The 19,001-nt window shown below is 38.8% G+C and overlaps 1 protein-coding gene and 1 long non-coding RNA gene across 2 annotated transcripts in view; one reads left to right on the top strand and one right to left on the bottom strand.

Moving 5' to 3' along the window:
• Nucleotides 1–11,972, top strand: part of LOC110047949 (adhesion G protein-coupled receptor E4-like) — a 19,232-nt gene extending 7,260 nt beyond the window's left edge. Inside the window, exons 6-18 of the mRNA XM_089286734.1 lie at nt 1,406–1,493; nt 2,595–2,685; nt 2,767–2,819; nt 3,063–3,192; nt 3,615–3,718; nt 4,922–5,024; nt 5,133–5,283; nt 5,353–5,434; nt 5,652–5,718; nt 6,139–6,224; nt 8,450–8,570; nt 10,630–10,671; nt 11,124–11,972. Coding sequence (XP_089142860.1) covers nt 1,406–1,493; nt 2,595–2,685; nt 2,767–2,819; nt 3,063–3,192; nt 3,615–3,718; nt 4,922–5,024; nt 5,133–5,283; nt 5,353–5,434; nt 5,652–5,718; nt 6,139–6,224; nt 8,450–8,570; nt 10,630–10,671; nt 11,124–11,288 — 1,283 coding nt within the window. The 3' untranslated portion in view covers nt 11,289–11,972. The remainder of the gene's footprint in view (nt 1–1,405; nt 1,494–2,594; nt 2,686–2,766; nt 2,820–3,062; nt 3,193–3,614; nt 3,719–4,921; nt 5,025–5,132; nt 5,284–5,352; nt 5,435–5,651; nt 5,719–6,138; nt 6,225–8,449; nt 8,571–10,629; nt 10,672–11,123) is intronic.
• LOC149114133 (uncharacterized) overlaps nt 1–19,001 on the bottom strand; it is a 477,513-nt gene that overhangs the window by 121,473 nt on the left and 337,039 nt on the right. The gene's annotated exons all lie outside the window — the stretch shown is intronic.

Consider the following 19,001-nt stretch of genomic DNA (forward strand, 5'->3'; position numbering starts at 1 on the left):
CAGGACTGGTCTCATATGTTCCAGGTTTTCCAGTTCAATGTAGCCAATAATTTTACCGCATCTGGTGTGCGCTTGACTTGGCTGTTGTGTTACTTCGTAAATAAACTGACCTGTATGGGTCTTGTATGCTTTCGGGAAGATTTCAAACACATCTGGTTCTTAAAACGGATGCTTTAATGTTAGCTGAAAGCTGGAACGATAGCAAGTAGATGGGAAAACAGGTTTTAGTGCGTATTTTGTGTTTATTTTAGAAGTATGTTTATATGATTGTGCGTGATTTGCGTGGGATCGGGAAGTTGTAGGTGAAAGGTGAAATTAGGTCAAATTACCGTCCAGTCGGAAAATGAGAAATAACAAATGAGTTTACACCATTGCGCGTACATTAAGCGCTGTTAGCAACTGAAGAGATGTTATCTTTACCAAATCTTGTTTGGAGAGATCATTCATAAAGTTGAAAATACATCCGAGAAGAGACGACCATTTCCGCAATGTTTACATAGCAGGTCGCCATGTTATTTTGAAATAGCTTTCCCGCGACAACTTATCTTGAAATCTCAAGGTAATAATCACACGATAAATATATATATTTTAGGGTTTTATTTCGTAAGTTGCTCAGAAATAACGATAATCCATTCACTCAAATGTACAAAGCAGCAAACATTGAGGTTTCGGTCTTTCTTTACGTCGAAATGTAGATAAATATTTTGAAAGATGTGCTGAACATTGTTCGTAGATTCCAGGTTTTTTTCAAAGGGAACCAGTTCAAGTCCGACCTTGGAATTTGGCAGGATAACAGTTAAAAGACAAATCTTTTCAGCTGTAGAGTTAGATTCTGAAATAATTAGGTACCAGAGAGGGTTTTATTCAGTCAAAAATAGCCAATATTTTGCTGCTCGTTAATAGGTCGACGGAAATGTTTCTTGAATAGCTTGAAACTTAAAATAATAGAGCATTTGACATATCTTTTAACTTTAGCCGTAAATAGGAATAGCTATTCAATATCTGAGCAAAATTTAAAATCAATTGACTGAATTTCAAGAAGTTACCAACGCTTCATCTTTCCGTGTTATTTGGTGAATTCCTTTGCGAGGAAAACGCACTTTGACCGCATTTTCAATTAACTTTCGAATTTTTTTCAAAAACAAAAAAAGCGCTGGAACTTAAAATTATGATTTTTGAAAACAGCTCACCAAAGGGTATCTAGAGGCAAAATATGAGCAATGGTCTAAAATAGTCGCTGACGCAAGATTCTCAATGCCCTCAGGCAGGAGCTCTCAAGATATATGTTGAGTGTTTGATCTGGCTCAATTCAGTTTCAACAAGTCGCGACATTTTAACTATCCGGTACCAAGATAGTCACCATCACCTATTTTTGTAATGTAATGTTCTTTTTCTTTTAATCTAGAAACGGTCGTAGTTGCTATTGCATACAAAGATCTTCATGAGTTAATTGTAGCTAATCACTCCAATAGAGATGAACATGACAACTTCAGGTAACGAGTTAGAGAGCAGAAAATGCAACTTCAAAAACGCACGTGTAAACCAACTGCGATTTCAATGCAATTTATCCCCGCGACTCGCCGCGATTGGATTTCAACCTACAAAAACGGTAACTTTGAGCAGCAGTTTCGCTACAGAGCAGGTGCGCTGTCTTTGAAGACAAAATGAGTAGTAAAAAGTGCTTTTTACTCTCGAAACGTTTTGCTCTTTGTTTTGCTTTTGTGAACGACTCGTAAATGTAACACGTGGATGTTGAGGAAGACGCTGTCACCAGTGTTCAGTGAAGACAAAAGCTTGAGCTTGCAATTTCAGCATACTAGCGAAAGTCCCCTTGCGACTTCATTTCGAGGTTTCTCTGAATTTCCTCCAAGCCTCAGTTCATTTGTCGCCCGGCCTACTTGTAATTACTGTGCTAGCGCTGTAGCTATTATTTTGCCTAAACTCAGTTAGACGTTCTTGTCATCTACACAAAATTACTCTCGCAAAAAAAAAAAAAAACTCCCGAGCAGCACATCCTCGTTCATGGTGTTTACGCACGCGATTTTAAATTTGCAATTTTGGAGCGACAAAAATTGCATTGAGTTGCAAAATGGCCTATGTAAACAGATCTTAAAGCTCTTGCCGTTGTAGGTTTTTGCTAAATGCTCCTTTTTAACGAGAGATACCGTAGTTGGAGGGAGTTATAAGAGTAATAAGATTTGTGCTAATGAGCGGTCAGTCTGTCGGTTGATCATCCGTAAACTTTTACCAATCATCTATGAGGAACGTTGTGAAACAAAATGGCTGCCAAAGCTATTGACCGCACTTCGGGTCGAAGAAGTGCTCCGAAATTAACAAATAGTCCAATTAACAATATTAACAAATATTGTTAACCAGATAACCATTGTTATTTGGTTAACAAAATAGGTGTGGGTGTTTGATTCAATTCATCAATAGGTTTGACAGCTTTAACCAAAGCGTTGCCAAAAATAATGTGCATTACGTTCTATTGCATAAATATTTTCATTTTCATTACGTCGGGATTCAAACCTGCTACCGTCAACAACGAGAACTCGATTAGCCAACTTAGATTTTGGTATCTATATTCTATGTAGGCGACTCAGTACCATAATAGTGGCAGTCACGATGGATCCAAAGCCGGACAAATTAAAGGAAAACGTCAGCCTGAATTTCAGGCATCTGAAGGTAACCACAACAATAAAAGCTCTATGGTCGTTTTGCACCCACGTAGTTGAAAAATTATCAAATTAAATCTGTTCTCAGCAGGTTGCAGACGGTATGAGACTCTGTGTGTTTTGGAGTGGCTTAAGCGAAAAAAGGTGAAGATCAGGTTTCAATGTTTAAGTAGAAAGATTCAGGTAGTAGATTGTCTCTCGACACCGATGGCCTATTTTACTGTAGCCTCAGCCTAGTGACAACACAAGCTCATTGCGAACGATAATTTTGTCGATAGTCTCCTGACGGAGGTAGGAATCAAAATATCATGTGATATCTTTTCTTTCCTTCTGTGGAAATATGCTTTAGTAGGATGACATAACACGTTGTTTACTGTTTCCTTGCAGCCCTGACGGATGGTCCAGGGAAGGATGTCATGCTGTAAAATCGATGAGCAATGCAGAAGAAACAGAATGCAGTTGCAATCATTTGACTCACTTTGCTGTTCTATTCGACTATAGCGATGCCAACAGTAAAGTAAGCTGAAGTCTATAGTTGGGTCCTGAGGTGGTCTCTGCTACAAGAAGTTATCTTCGCTGAGACTACATGGCTTTGATACTGTAGTAACTGGTGGCACATTTACCTCAGATATATCCGTTTAACTGTTCACCGGCTTCCTTAACTGTATAGTCCTGAGTGCAGACAGGCACTCTGAAAGTAAAATGCCTGAGACAGCCGCGAGTCATTACGTGGTCTGACTTAGACTGCTCCACCCAGACTACATCGTGTTAGCAATTTGGTCGCCTCGACTCTTATAATTTCAGTATTTGTCTTTGCCTAATTTCTCTGTATGAACATTGTCAACTAACAGTTATTCAAGTATAAGGAAATAATCATTCAAGTCGTTATGTCTTAATATCGTGTTTCTTTCTATTTCCCTTTTTTTTATAAACTGACAGCTCACAAAGACGGATGAGAAGATATTGAGGATTCTTACTTACGTGGGATTAGCTCTGTCCATAACCGGAGTCACTCTGACGATAATTTCATATGCGCTTCTAACGTGAGTAACACAATCACTAAAAACATATCTAGAACGCCTACGACGGTACCGTCTAAATGTTCCTGAATAGGATGAATTACATGTTTGACATTTGAAGTACTTGATTAGATTCACCCAGGTTCTGCATAGTTCGCACTCGGGTTGAAATCGTGTTTTCTAAGACATGATGACGTGCCTACATCCTTATGATTCATAAACCGGTTTTCTTGCTTGCTCTGCAATGTTTCTTTTTTTGTATTGCAAAATAAACTTGAAAAAAAAAATGTTTTTCTGGTTTGATTATGGCATATCCATGTATAGAGTGTTCACGTGACGTCATCAAATTCTCAAATCCAAAACTAAAAGTCCCCTAAAGGTTTTATTCTCATCAGACATAAGAGGTACTAAATTTATATTGGTTTACACTTTTCCAGTTCAATAGCGTCCTTCGTTTGGAAACCAGCGCATTTTGAGTTTCGGAGTTATGGTGGTGCGTGACATGAAGCTAACCTAAGATCGCGTTTGTCAAAAAAATACACACTTATCTCGTGATTTTTAGCCATTTTAGGAGTTAAAGTATAAGGAAAAGTGCTTGTGTAAACGTCTTTTGGTTCGGTTGAGATAATCAGTTGTCTAGCTGGCCAAAGTAAGTTCCAGATGTTTACACTATTTCCCGGCCGCCATATTGGAGGAATAAGGAGGTCCTCCAAAATGGCGGCTCCATACTGGGCTCTATAATTTTGCGCGGAACATTTTGACGAATATCTCAACTTTGGGACAACGTACACATCTTAAACTTGAAGAACTGTCTTCTTCATTTATCGTCTATAATATCACAATTTCCTGACTGAATGGTTTTTGACTTTGATTTTTCTTTTTTGTATTGCGTGACAATGCACACACTCAATACACGAGGAATCAACTCGTAGGCCAAAAAAATGTCCCAGTTTTGCTTTTCTTTTCTCAGTCGCCCACACCCGGGAGTTTCTCCTAATTAACTCATCTGAAATTATGCTAACTTTGAGAATGATTCATTGCTGGTGGGAAAGCTTCACAATATTGAACAACACAATTTGGCAGAATGGCATAGATGTGTTGCCATTAGACTTGTGTTTCGATCGTCCCCATTTTGTACGCGCTTGCCCACACATGGTAGACGTCCAACAGTAAGCTCTTAAATCATTCACATTTGGCGTTTTGTTTTGCTTTTCTTTTTCCGATCAGCAATGTGCATCAGACTCTATCCCAAATCAGAATGAGTCTGGCTGGATCCCTTGGATCTGGACAGATAGTATTTCTTTCCGGAATTGGAGCCACAGAAAAAATGGTAAGAAGCCTTGGTAAGAGAGAATATGTAGACACAATGAAGTGACGACTCGATACACTCTATTAAAGTAGCTACTATTAATAATTATTGTACTGCGCTACTTCACAGGGTGCTTGTGTTACAGTAGCCGCTCTTCTGCAGTACTTTCTGATGGCTGCTTTCTGTTGGATGCTAGTTGAGGGAATCTACCTTTACTTGCTTGTTGTAAAGGTTTACAACATCGAAAACAAGATGCGCATCTATCACGTGATGTCGTGGGGTAAGTTCTTGAGCACCTTTTAACCCCAGTGTCTGCAATCAGTTTCTTTTCAATACGCTTCTACTGCAGGTTTTCCCGCTGTCATTGTCACTATGTCGCTGACTATTGCTGCAGGAAAGGATGGAATCCACAGTTTTGTCGATGATGAATAGTAAGCACTTTCCTAATGTTTGTGTTCCTCTTCTCTATTATTTGCTGCATTCTGTCCTGATTTCATAGCATGTGACTCCAGGTATCACTGATCTTGGAAAAAAAATAATAAAAACTTTGGTCTGACCCTTCATCATTTTCTAATTTTTGCGAGTTAGCAATTTTGGAGATGTGGGATATTCTTTACTATATTGTTATATTTTTACTTTTGCCTAAAGCTGCTGGATGTCTTCGCATAACAATCTAATTTGGATATCTGTCACAGTCGTGTTGGGGATTGAAATCGTAAGTAAAACGACTCCGAAGTCAGTCTTCTTGACTTGAAAGGCATGCAATCTATCAATGGTAATATAGTTAAATAGATGATGAAGTTCTGAGTGTAGGTAGCAATATCCCTTAATCGTATCTATAACAAAATTCTCGATCGTGATTGGTTTTCCGCCTGCCTATTTGTCACGTAATCGACGCGCGATCACGTGGGTGTCCACTTACAGGTATTCTATTTGAACGTTTTGTAACTTGATACCTATAATTGGATACCAACGTGATTTTCACGTCAATTAGGCGCACATAAATTAACGCCACTACCTCTAAGATTATATCGCGTTTCTTTGACGCTAAAAAAGTCCTTGAAGTACTTAGGATCGTTGTTATTAAGACATTTACATAACAGGATAAGTCATAAGATATGTTTTATTTCCTTAGTTCAACTTGTTAATATTGGTTCGGGTCGTAAAGGAAATCACCACCATGCAGCCAACAGCAGGAGATAATAATATTCACCAGATACGGTAAGAAGAACATTTACCGAAAAAGAAAATATAAATATATATATTTTTTAAACTCTCACGACAAGATATAGGCCGGCAACGTTCTATACAGTCCATGATTGTATCATGCACCGTTTATTGATTTTCACTGAGCATTTACAAATGACTTCTTCTTTACTGATGCTATTTCTTGAATAACAGGACGCCTAAAGGCGATTCCGTGTGGTGCTTTGGCTAGAGAGCGTAGCATTGGAATGAATTGTGAAGTTACAGTAAAGTGCCACGATTAGTCAGTTAGATCAGCCATAGAAATCACTGTAGAAAGTGTCGAAGAAACCGTCACTGTGTTTGTAGTGGAAAATAGGGTAGACGGAAAATTACTACTCGAGAAGGGCCTCCTTCCCCGGCTCCTGTTTCTTCTTTCCAGGTGATCTACAAAATGGAACGAGAATGTGCATGGTATTTAGAAATGGCATCAAAACTAGCTGAAGTAATATTGCAACGTGAAAATGGAATTTTTTTTTTTTCCTAATGAGGCCATATCACTTACGTTGAGAACTGCCAGAAAATCTTGATACATGAACGGTAACGTAACGTTTTCATTATTTGAAGACTAAAATATTCTGAAGGGCTGTATTGCCGTCAATAAACGTAACGAGTCTACTAGAACATTAACAGGCAAAAGAACTGATTGTCTGTTATATAATTAGAAGCTCTTTTCTGTGAGAGAAGAACTGAAGCACATTAACAAAAGTATTGATTGTCCTTAGAGGCTCACTTGTGTGAGAGAAAAGCGTAATGCAACGTAACACAACTGGTTGATAATGTGTGCTTGTTTATTCGAGATAACGAAAGGATTAAAGTTTCCATGAGAAGCATGAGGAATTCTTCTCAACAAATATTTCCCTTTGTATTAATAAATGTTAACAGTGAAACACTGAAAATAAAATAAACATCGACTGGAATAATCCTTCTCGCAAACACTATTTACATGTGCATGCGTTCTGGTAAACAGGTAAGCTCAATGTCAGCAAGAATACACAAAACCTTAAATTTACACGTAGCATGACTATCAACTCCTGGATTGAACTGTGAAAGTTTCGATAAGGTAAAACTCTCGAGGCTTAAATATCTTCAATTGCAAGCCAACAAATATTTCAGTGAATTTTTGAAATCAGGTTGGTGTCGATGTTTTCCGTGATGGACTCCTTGATTTTTGAATTAACGTACACTGATTCAATGAATATCGTGTGTCAAAGTTGCTTCAAACTTCTTCTTTAGACCAAGCGGCACGTAGGCCGGATGAACACGCAAGTTCGGTTGCTGAACTCATTGGTTCGTTTGGCAGGCCGAGTGAACATTGAACTCGTTGGTTCGATGCGTAACACGGAACGGATGATCCGCGAACTCTATGCAATTTTCACAGATCAATTCAATACACAAAGTCGAAACACTTTCTAAAATCTCTTACCTTCTGTTTATTTCCTGAACTCGTAAACGCTGCTACGAGCACTACACTACACTACACTGTCTACACAAGCTACTACTTGCCAGAATTGCAGAGTCTTTCGAAATTACATTATTCTTACTCCTGTCAAAGTCGAATCATCTTGAATGTGATTCCAGCTTGGACGTACATTTCATTGTCAATCAAATTTGTCGTTTTGCGTCGACAATGAAAAAGAAACCCCGGGCGAACCTTACCGTCGCCTGCCACAGGCATCCCACGGAATAATATACATGAAAAAATTGCTCGATTCTGATTGGCTGAGAGCAGTGCAGTTCAAGAGTAACACCAGTGCAAAAAGTGTTATACCAGTGCAAATCACACATCGTAATTCTGGATTATGACTGGCTGAAAGACAATAGGAAATTTTCTAAGCCAATGATATCTGCACGTAAGATGATGATGAGAATTTTGTGCGGAAACTTTGAAAAAAGTTTTCTCGAATGAGACAAAAAATGGCTTCACGAAAGATCTTCCGGCACTTCCTCTATAAGTAAGCGAAGCGGCTTGTGCAATTTCAGCTTTTTGAAAAACTCACTCGTGCAAATTAATTCCAAATTGAACTCGAAACCGTATGATTACCTATATACTAAGTAACTCGGTTGAGGTATATACCAAAAGGCTTTTATTTTTCCTTTCGTATGTGCATCATTATGGCACTAATTCGATGCAAGGATATCGAAAATTGTTGACGAGTCTACGTGCTATCAACTCATTGTTATTCTTCCATATTTCGCAGACTTGGCATCAAAGCATGCTTGGTGATGACTCCTTTGCTTGGGATCACGTGGTTGTTTGGTCTTCTGACTCCATTGCACAAAGCTTTCATCTACATTTTTACGATCCTCAACTCTACTCAGGTGAATTATTTGTGCCTATTCAAATAGTTCCATTGCCTTTGCACACCTAAGGGCATTTGCCAATGGTTTGCCGATATGAACTTTGTTTTCGAAAAAAAGTACTTTCCCGACCCATTTCAAAGTTCGCTTTTGTCTCTGTGTCAAAACGAGTCTTCGTGCAAAATCATTCATTTGGAAATGCGTTCCGCCTACAGGTTCATTTTCATGTAAATCAAACTTATGTCCATGTACAAGGTTTTGCACGAGCACTCGTTTTGAAACAGGGGCTCAAGGTAACTCGAAAATGGCCTTTTACAATTATGTGTAATTATTAAATTCTCAGCCTCGAATAATGCAATTCTAGCTTTCCGATTGGTTCACTGGATCACGGTTACCAGCCATTACACCTGCGTTTGACCTTATATGGAAATGAAAGCGGCAAATGTCGCTCGGCATGAGCTTTTTCGCGTGAAGCGAAGTTTCGTCGACATAAAAAAAAAAAAAAAAATGGATGAAAAAAAGCACATTCGGTGAGCTATCTACACAGGAAATACAGGAAATTATGGACAATGCCGTCCCAGTAACAACAAAAAAGCCACAAAGTTCGAGATAAGATTATTTAACGGTACGTATACGTTAAGTTTCCCTTAAAGTTGCAAAATTAAAATATGACCGGCGAGATTTTACGCATTCATGAAGATTATGTAACAAAATCAAATTTTACCTTAACAGAATGGCTTGCTAGTCCTGGTGTCACCAAATTTTCGAAACCGATATAAGAAATGTCAAAAGAAGAACTGAATGTTCAGTTGAAGTGTTTTTACTCGTCTGCGAGGAAGAAGGGTGACACGTATTGCAAAAGTTTATTAATTAAATCCATTAGAGCCGCCAGTTGATCATTTCCTTCGCACGCCGCCGCACAACAAACCGTTTCCCATTATCTCTAACCAGGCAAATAAATTATTAGAGCATATGCATTTGTAAAAGGCCGCAGGAAAACAGGCATAATTGTCGGCGTAGTCTATAAGAAACCAGTTTCCAATGAGCAGATGAGGAAACTGTTCGACTAAGCAAGCTCGGATTGGCCTAGAGCAAAAATCCCGCACAGCTACAGAGGACGACCTAGTTTCATCTCAGTCTCTTTTTTGGCCGACGACGACGAGAGAATCGACGACAGCTGGCGCCAACAATTCTGTCCTTGCGAAAAACACCTCAAGGAGTTGAGTGTTTTGAGCTGAACCGAAGTAAGTCCGGTTCTTTACTTCTGGAGATGAATCTGACGCTAAAATAGTTTCTGTCCTTGACTCTAAATCTGGCCAACAATGAGCTCCACACATACAGCTCGAAATGCCAAGGCTTTCAAAGCAAGGGAATTCTGAGAGAGATCTTGTCGAGAATAATTTTGGCACAACGTCTGTGTCACATGGCGATCAAAGTTTTCCGCAGCATTATTACAATGGCAATGTGCAAGTGCACAATTATTTGGCTCTTCTCCATGACTCGAACTTGAACGCTTTTCAAACTTTCTGACCAAGGTTATATCTCCTTCATCTGATAGACGTTTCTTGAATTCTACTTGATTGTAATTTCATTCAGCAAATTCGCTTGCTTCGCTCTCAAATTTTTCATTCAACTAATTTTACAAACGGCGCGCATGTCATGTGATTTCCCACTTGTTGTTGTTTTTGTCACATCGACTTCCGGTCGCTTTGTAAAATTAAAATCCAATAAAATTAAGTTACATTTCCAAGAATACAAAAGCACCGAATTTAATAAAACAATTATTCCATTCGCACTTGTTGGATATGAGATTGGTTATAGCCAACGAGGCCCTACGGGCCTCGTTAGCTATTTACCATCTCATATCCAACGCGCGCTCATGGAATAATTGTTAATTATGCCGTGTTTTAAATGAGAGATTATTACCTTACTAACGGCACGTCCTAATGGTTTAGTTTGTACTTGTTAACGATTCATTGCCGGTCTAGGAAGGTCGTGTTTGATATTTACATCGAAAAAGGTTTTAATCTTAGTTTACCTAAATGCGTGTATAATTCGCTTTAATAACTTTCTTTTAAAGGGATTGTTGATTTTTCTCCTGCACTGTGCAAGAAACAACCAGGTAAGAGCACTCTGAAGGCAATCAGGAGAACAAATTACTTCAAACTTTTTTTTGTACAGTCCTTCCGTTGTCTGTAATTCGTTATCAAGTAAGAACATAACATAACGCTATAATGGCGAGACTACCCAAGGTTCTGGTGCAGTGTCGTAGCGTTGAGAGCAGGACGTTGAGAGCTCAGAATAGGTTAGACGTTTCTTGTCAAAGAGCTCCCTCGCGGGTACTTTCCAGCATTGTAAGAAAAATCAGTTGAGTTGCTGGGAATGAATAAAGCGAATAAGAGTAATCGCACTGCCTTGTGTTAATGAGTCAAGAGTAGTTTCGACTCCCGGAGACTGGGAAGGAATCCAACCACATTGCGAATAGCTAACCATACAATACATTAAAAGGCTCAGCGGAAACGGTCGAGAGACCTTTTTATGTTAATCAATTCTTTTGTTTTGTTTAATCTGCAGTTTAGAAGAGAGCGGTTTAAAAGAAAGCTACGTGTGATTTTTCCAGCTGTAAACGATCCAACCCCTGCCAGGAAAACTTCAAGGGTCAATCCAAGTGTTGTCGGCACAGTGGGAATAATTGAAGTGCAGCCATGTAGCGGTGTTTTCGAGCTGAAAGAGCAGTAAAAAGGAATCTTTCATATACTCTCATGATTAAGGAAGCTCTAGTTTACTAATGGGGATTTTAACAAGCTAGTCGGTTTTTCAAACCAAGCACTCTAGCAGTAAAATACAAGTTGTGCGATAATTTTAGCCACAGTATTGTAGTATTTTTCATAAGTGGTGAAGTTATTGAAGCTTTTATTTTGTTCTAAGAAATTCTACATTTTAATTTGATTTCTCTCTGTTAGTTTAGACGGGCGTCAGTTCAGTATGGCTGACAGCTTCTGTTCTTCAATTGCAAGTTTAATACAATAGTTAATGTAATACAGGAAAAAAATTATTTGTAAAGTTTTAGCTAGTTCATAACTTGCACTCTCTGTTGTTATTGAGAAACTATAACAAACCATTTTCGCTTTTTTTCTGTTACCTTAGACGGCTGCTAGTCTTATAGGTAATAATATTGATTATATTGAACGTTGCCGTAAAATCAGAACAGCTACATACAGAGGTAAACCAGCTTAGCTACCTTTAACTTATGTTCACCGAGCCAAAGAAGATCAAAATAGTTGTCATTCTTGTCTATTATATTTACAGTCAGGTTTCACCTGCTTTGAACAGTACTGAGATATATGACGTTTGTTTAGATATTTATTTCACTGCTTGAAGCTAATAACGTAAAAACGTTAAATAAAATTTTGATTGAGTAGATGTGTTTGGTATCTTCCACTCCAACAGCTTAAGGCATAACTTTCTCTCTGAAAATATAATTGAAATATGATTATAGTTGCTTTAACGTGAACAGTATCCCTTGTGTCTGTTTCCTTGCTTTCTAACTGGCCATGTTAACGTCTAATTTGCCTTATCACTCTGACGACTAGATTTGATTCAGGGTCTGAGGGTTTGTAACATTGAAGCTGCGAGGGAATTTGTTTTTTATTTGTATGCCTACTTAGGTTCTACAAGTAGACGAAACTCGGAGGAATAAATGAGAGGAAACCGAAATTTGTTTTACATAATGAGGAGCAAAGTATGCAGTAAATTAACTGGAAAGGCTTAGGCGTTCATAATTTTTGGGGATGAGGGTTATGGGAAGTTTGCAGTTTCAGAGAGTATTTTGTGGGTGGCCCCCACTCAAATCTAGGATGCTTCTCAGTAAACCCCACCCCTCCCCCCCCCCCCTCTCCCCCCAAACAAAAGCCGTTTAGAAAAGTATTTAATGGTGATATCTTAGAGCATCGCCTGGTTATTTATGTGAAGTTTCCTGCCGTGCCAGATATCGTTTTATGTAGCTTGGACATAACATGGACTGACACTAGACGCTAAGTATATCTCAACACAGAACCTGGACTCAAATTAATCTAGGAATCTCAAGTAGTACTTCTGAAACCTACAGATCACAATGGTACCTGACGACAAAATGTGTTATTTGAACCAAAACTGTCAAACTGAGCTTCCCGCCAAAATTTGATTAATCAACGAGAAGTAGCCTGCAATAAAATCTGTATCTTTTCGGCTTTCGATTCCACTTTCACAGGAAAACGAAATGCGGCCTAACACCGAATAATTATTTGAGCTTTGTTTTTTTATTTAATATTTTTTCATAACTCAGAAAGTTTGATTTTGCACTACTCAGCAGAGGCGAAAACGTTTTTTTTTCGATATTACAAACTACAAGCCTTCGACTACTGCCTCACTACTGAGGCAAAGAAATCGCCGCTAACTCTCTTCCACAAAAATGATTCCAGCTTCTGTAAGCGTGCGCTGATAAGGATCGGTTGCGGAAGATGCCTTAGGGAATAACCCTACGACATTTAAAGCTTTAATTTAAAATTTGTCTGATTTGAACAACATCTTAGTGTTGAAATGTGAGTTTGTACAGTAGACGAAGCATGCCAATGTGACTGATAGAAATTAACCGTTAGCCTTAACAAAAGCCAAAATATTAACCGTTAGCCGTAAAAGCCACCACCCCATTGAGATGGGGTGGTGGCGAATGTAACTGTAACATGTAACATGATGAGCTATTGGCCCTCTATCCTACATGCCTCGATGCAGGGTAGAGGGCTACTAGCTCATCATGTCAGCATTCACTGTTATGTGCAACCCTCTGTTGCTGCCACTACTACAACTAGACAATGGCATACAAGTTTTCAATTCATCGAGTTTATTGTCCTGTTTGTTTTATTCAAAATACTGACAATGAATTTTAACTAAACACCTCCCATTTTGAATAAAACCCACATTAAAAAAGAAAAAAAAGAAAGAAAGAAAAGAAAAAAAAGAAAAGAAAAACACACATCGATCGAATGCACCGACCAACTGGATGAAATTATTTTCTCTCACTGTGAATTACTGTGACTGCATCAGTTTCCTTATGCTTGCACTTACACTCGTGCTTCACACTTTACCACTAAAATCTACATTTTAAAATTACATAGGTTCTAGAAGAAGAAACTTCGATTTCTGACGTTTCGAGTAAAATGTTAAAATGGTAACATTTTGTTTGGTTACATAAAGTTTTGCCAAGTTTCGATAATTTATAGATAGCGAATTTATTGTCAAAAAGTTGGTACATAACTATGTTCATTTAATCAGACGATACGGTTATTTTTATCTCAGACTGTCACTTATCATGACTATACTTATGCCACGTACTTACGACACGGTTTGGGTCTCGGACTGACGCGCAAGACTTTGTCACCACTATCTCCAGGAGCTTCAGCCGTTCAAAGTCTTGATGTCGGGGAAACAATTCTTGTCATGAACTGTCATTCATGCGGCAGCTGTGAGCATATTAAAGTTGTATATGAATTTCTGAAAACGCAAATTGTGCTGGAAATATTCATTGAGTCCGTTGTAAAAGATGTGTAAAAGTCTTGAGGCGACTGGTAGCTACGACTTCAATTCTGGAATGAAATTAAATAAACTGTGGCGAGGCCCGGATGGATAACAATATTACATGGTAATTATAGCGCATCCGTATGCACTTATGAACCGTGCCTGCTTAAAAGCCCTCTTATGCCTTTACATAGACTAAAACATAATCCTAGGCGTTTTTATCAACCCCCAAAACATTTTACGCTTGATCTTATTAGGAGATTTTCTTAAATACCAGCACCTGTTCCTTCGAACTACAAGTCACGCCAGTATTAGATGCTAATTACTTTTCTTGTTCCGCGTATTATGAAGTGACGACGAAACACTGTCTTTACTGAAAAACGTTTAAAAAAGACTGAAATGACACAGCAACCTTTTCCTTAACCTAAGCTACTTAGTTAATAACAAAAGAGTTTGAAATTGTCATTATTTTTCGCATTGCCATCTACGTGAACTTACGAAGACGAGCGAGCTATGGACTAACTATAAGAGCTGATATATAGCGTTCATTTGCTCGTTGAATGTGATGCTGGGAGGAACTTAATTCATCTACACCTAAATCAGGAAAAAAAATGCGAAGAAGCCTTAAAATGAGGACGAGAATTCTCTTAGTAATCTTTCTGCTGAGTAAATATAAAGTTTATTCTCTTATAGGAGCATCTCGATAGGGTTTAATCGAGAGCTAAGAATGGATCAGAAATGTTGACAGTAACTGAAAAATGAAGCGATTGTAACTGTAACTGCAAAATTTCCTGAAAGCTGTTGAGAAATGGGCTGAAATTTGAGCTGATATCTCAGGGGAAATCGCTGAAAATTTAACTGATATTTGAGATTCCAGAACGCCCTAGGGCCGATCATGATCAAAGCGGCTAAATATATATTTCTATTTACATGGTCGTAAGTATTTGTTAAATTGATCCTATGATGGTTAAATGCCCTGAAACAGTGAACCTGATGAAAACAGCTAGTAATTGAGGGGTTTTCTTTCGGTTCTGTACTCCCCACGCGAAACAATATTGAGAGCGAAAAAATTCGTTTTTATCAGAAAAGTCGACTTTTAAAAATAGTCTTAAATGAAATTTTATCCATATTTATCAATGCTTTGTTAGTTTTCAGCGAGCTGTTTTATTTAACAAATAAAGAGGCCTCGACTGTGCTCTGTTCTGTTGTAAAGCACACAGGAAGTGGTAGAGCACGACAGAAGTGTAGGGGGGGAAACACAAGACGTAGTCGAGTGTTGCCCCCTACTTCTTAAGTGCTCTACTGCTTTCTAAGAGCTTTACAACAGAAAAGAGCACTGTCGGGGCTTCTTTATTTGTTTTATGATAAATAATTCATTAATTTCCCAATGTAGTAATAATCCGGCTAAATTTTCAAACCAAACTTTATTTTCCAAGCAAGGAAAAGTGGCGTCAGCGTGCATCTGTTCTCTGATAAAGCACACTAAAATAAGCCAATCACAATCTTTGATAGAATTGTTCAAATAATTTGATTGGCCAGCGAGACAACAACAGCTGAAGTGTGGCAGCCAAAAGTTCGAACATTCTCATCGTACTCAGTCAGAGAACGTCTATCTGTACTTAGCTCTTATTAACCGAGCTGAAGGTCTGTATGAGAGAATCTTAACCGAGGTCGTGAGTACAGACCGAACGCAGTGAGGTCTGTACACTCGACTGAGGTCAAGATTCTCCCATAAAGACCGACTAAGCTCCGTTAATAAAATGTTTATTGTGAAGGTGAATTAATCAACATGACACGAGCGTGGAACAAAGAAAAATTCTGAGTCCCAGACAGGAATCGAACCCATGACCTCCCGAACACCGGGCGGGCACTCTATCCACTGAGCTACGAGAACTCATGGAGAGCAAGGTCATTTGATTGAATTCATATATGCATACTGCTAGGATCAACGCTATCGAATTCATCGTGAGTAGTGATAAGTTAATAATGATGGTGAATTTTAAGCTCGGTAATGAAATGTGAAAGTGAATTAATCAACATGACACGAGCATGGGACAAAGAAAAATTCTGAGTCCCAGACAGGAATCGAACCCATGACCTCCCGAACACCGGGCGGGCGCTCTATCTACTGAGCTGAGTAGTGATAAGTTAATAATAATGGTGAATTTTAAGCTCGGTAATGAAATGTGAAGGTGAATTAATCAACATGACAGACAGACTCAGAATTTTTCTTTGTCCCACGCTCGTGTCATGTTGATTAATTCACCTTCACATTTCATTACCGAACTTAAAATTCACCATCATTATTAACTTATCAAGATGTTTATTATATGGCAAGGTAAGGTAAAGTCTGCATGCGAGCCAAGTGGCCCATCAGGCCGGAGCTTATCCCGGTTTCTGTAGCATGAAGCGACTAGGAATATTTCTACTCCCCCCTGGATGGGATGCTAGTCCATCGCTGGGTTATCCCCAGCATTAAGTTCGCCGGTACCCATTCATACACCTGGGTGGAGAGAGGCACTGTGAGAGTAAAGTGTCTTGCCCAAGAACACAACACAATGTCCCCGGCCAGGGCTCGAACCCGGACCGCTCGATCCGGAGAGAGCGCACTAACCATGAGGCCACCGCGCCTCCCACTGATATATGGCAAACAAGAGCAATTTTGCTTGCGAACGGCGATGAGCTGAACTTAAATCTGCCAAAGTCTGCTCGTAATCTTTACTTCTCTTTTCTCATCAGGCTTTTTGGTACTTCCATAAATAAATATTGTTAGAATTTAAGAAAGTGGCAGGAGCCATAATCGGGGACGGAGACCGTAAGCGCGCGCCATTTCAAGTATTGGGGTTGTCCCCATGATATGGGACAATAATTCTATTTTTAGAACAAATTGCGCCTTCACCTGCGGCACACGCGCGTACATGCTGCGAGGATTTTTGCGGATGTCGCGCGGGGGAAATGGCGTCCGAAATTCCCGAAATGCTTCATGTTTTTGCCCCACAACTCAACGCGTTTACGTCTGTTAGAATTTTGCTTAAGTATTTTCGTCGTAAACTGCTCCAGTTTGAGTGAAGTAAGACAGTGTCGAATTTAGGTATGTTCCGCTGTAAGCTTCCTATTTCTGAACGCATTAAATTCAAGATTATGTTACTTACCTTTAAGGCTCTTCATCAACAATCTCCAGTCTACATTCAAGATCTAGTAGCGTACTACCAACCTTCCAGAATCCTCCGATCATCACACTTATTACTTCTTAACCCCACAAATTTTCACCTGAAGACATATGGTTCTCGAGCTTTTGCTGTTTCCGCTCCTGAACTCTGGAACAGTCTACCTGTTTCTATCCGCTCATGTGACAATCTAAGTTCTTTTAAATCTAAACTCAAAACTCATCTTTTTAAGAAAACTTATTATTCTTAGCGATTTTTACTTTCTATTACTTTCTTAAATGCACATTTTTAATTATTAAGATTAGTACAGATCATTTTGGCGAATTGTACAGCGCCTAGAGCAGGCATGGATAGGCGCTATATAAATATTTATTTATTATTATTATTATTATTATTACATATATTGCTGACCAAGCTGAAGTTGTGTTCCGACTGATGCTTCTTTTACATGAGCTGTACATTACTCCACTTTAAATTTTACGTATGTTGAAGATTAACAGCTTTTCCATTACACAGCAAAAAACTAGCTGGATATATTTAGATATAGCAGAGCTTCAGGACTTCATAGTTTCCTAGCTCCTCTTGCCACACGCTTGAGAGGAATTTGTCAGTCTATCGCGACCGAAAAGTAAAACAAAATAATTGCTAGTTTGAGTTTCGCTTGAATTGTAAGCAACGCTTGATGTTTCATCAAGGCTTAATAACTTTACGTCCGTAGATACCGCTCAGTTTTATTCGTGTAAAAATCCAGTAAATTCTCTGTTGTCGATGAATGAGAGCGCCCGTCGATGCGTGTTTTGTACAGTCAGTAAACATGACAAATTGTACTTCCGCCGCACTTTCGTGTGAAAGCGTACATCGAACTCAAGCAATAGCTCTATAGTTTTTAAATATGTTTAAGATTGATAAATGTTTGAGAACATATTAAAAGCTAAGCTGAAAATATGTGAATAAAGCAGAAACAATCAGCAACGTTACGATGACGCTTTCTTTAATCAACTTGGAATAACGATTTCGATTTTGATGATCGAGTTATCAAAACTCCTTGTTTATTTTCATTTTCGCAGTGTAAAACTTCACTATGCTTATGTTGAAGAAACACACATGATGTTAGTAGCCTTTTTTGCATTCGTGAAATTTGTAGCAGCATCCCAGCACAAAAGATAACGAAAGAAATCTTTGTCAAGATTTGTTGACAATTGAAAACACCGACTCAGACTTGAGAGTACACGAGCTGCATGCACTATGCAAATGAGCTAATTGTACCTGTCAGACTTTCCTTTCAAAAACTTTTGCAAACTCACCAAACAAGCAGAGACAATAAGAAACCATCAAAACAGGTTTTGGTTATGATTAAACTTTGTCTGAGAAACTCACAAATTAACTCGATACCAGAGTAGAGAGTTAAGCATACGCGTAAGCTTACAACTAGCGTGCATGCAGTGAGCAGATCTTATTATTCATTCCCAGCGCGAGATTGAAGTCTTGTTTTCGACCCTGAGAAACCCACATTTTCCGTTAGCTCAGAGCATAAAACTACATATAAGCGCCCTGGTTCGTATTCCCTGCCTTATTCCCTGCCATCGCTGTGAAAAATACGCAAGAGAATCTCTCAACTCTCACCATTTGATCACGCAACGTGACAACATCCACGCGAGAGCCCCTGACATGTGCGTGAATCCGCGCGGATATATGACCTCAGGATGGCGCAATTTGTTCTAAAAATAGAAAA

This window comes from Orbicella faveolata, unplaced genomic scaffold (assembly GCF_042242905.1).
Source record: "Orbicella faveolata isolate gen_17 unplaced genomic scaffold, um_ofav_v1 contig_14, whole genome shotgun sequence".
Classification (NCBI taxonomy): domain Eukaryota; kingdom Metazoa; phylum Cnidaria; class Anthozoa; order Scleractinia; family Merulinidae; genus Orbicella; species Orbicella faveolata.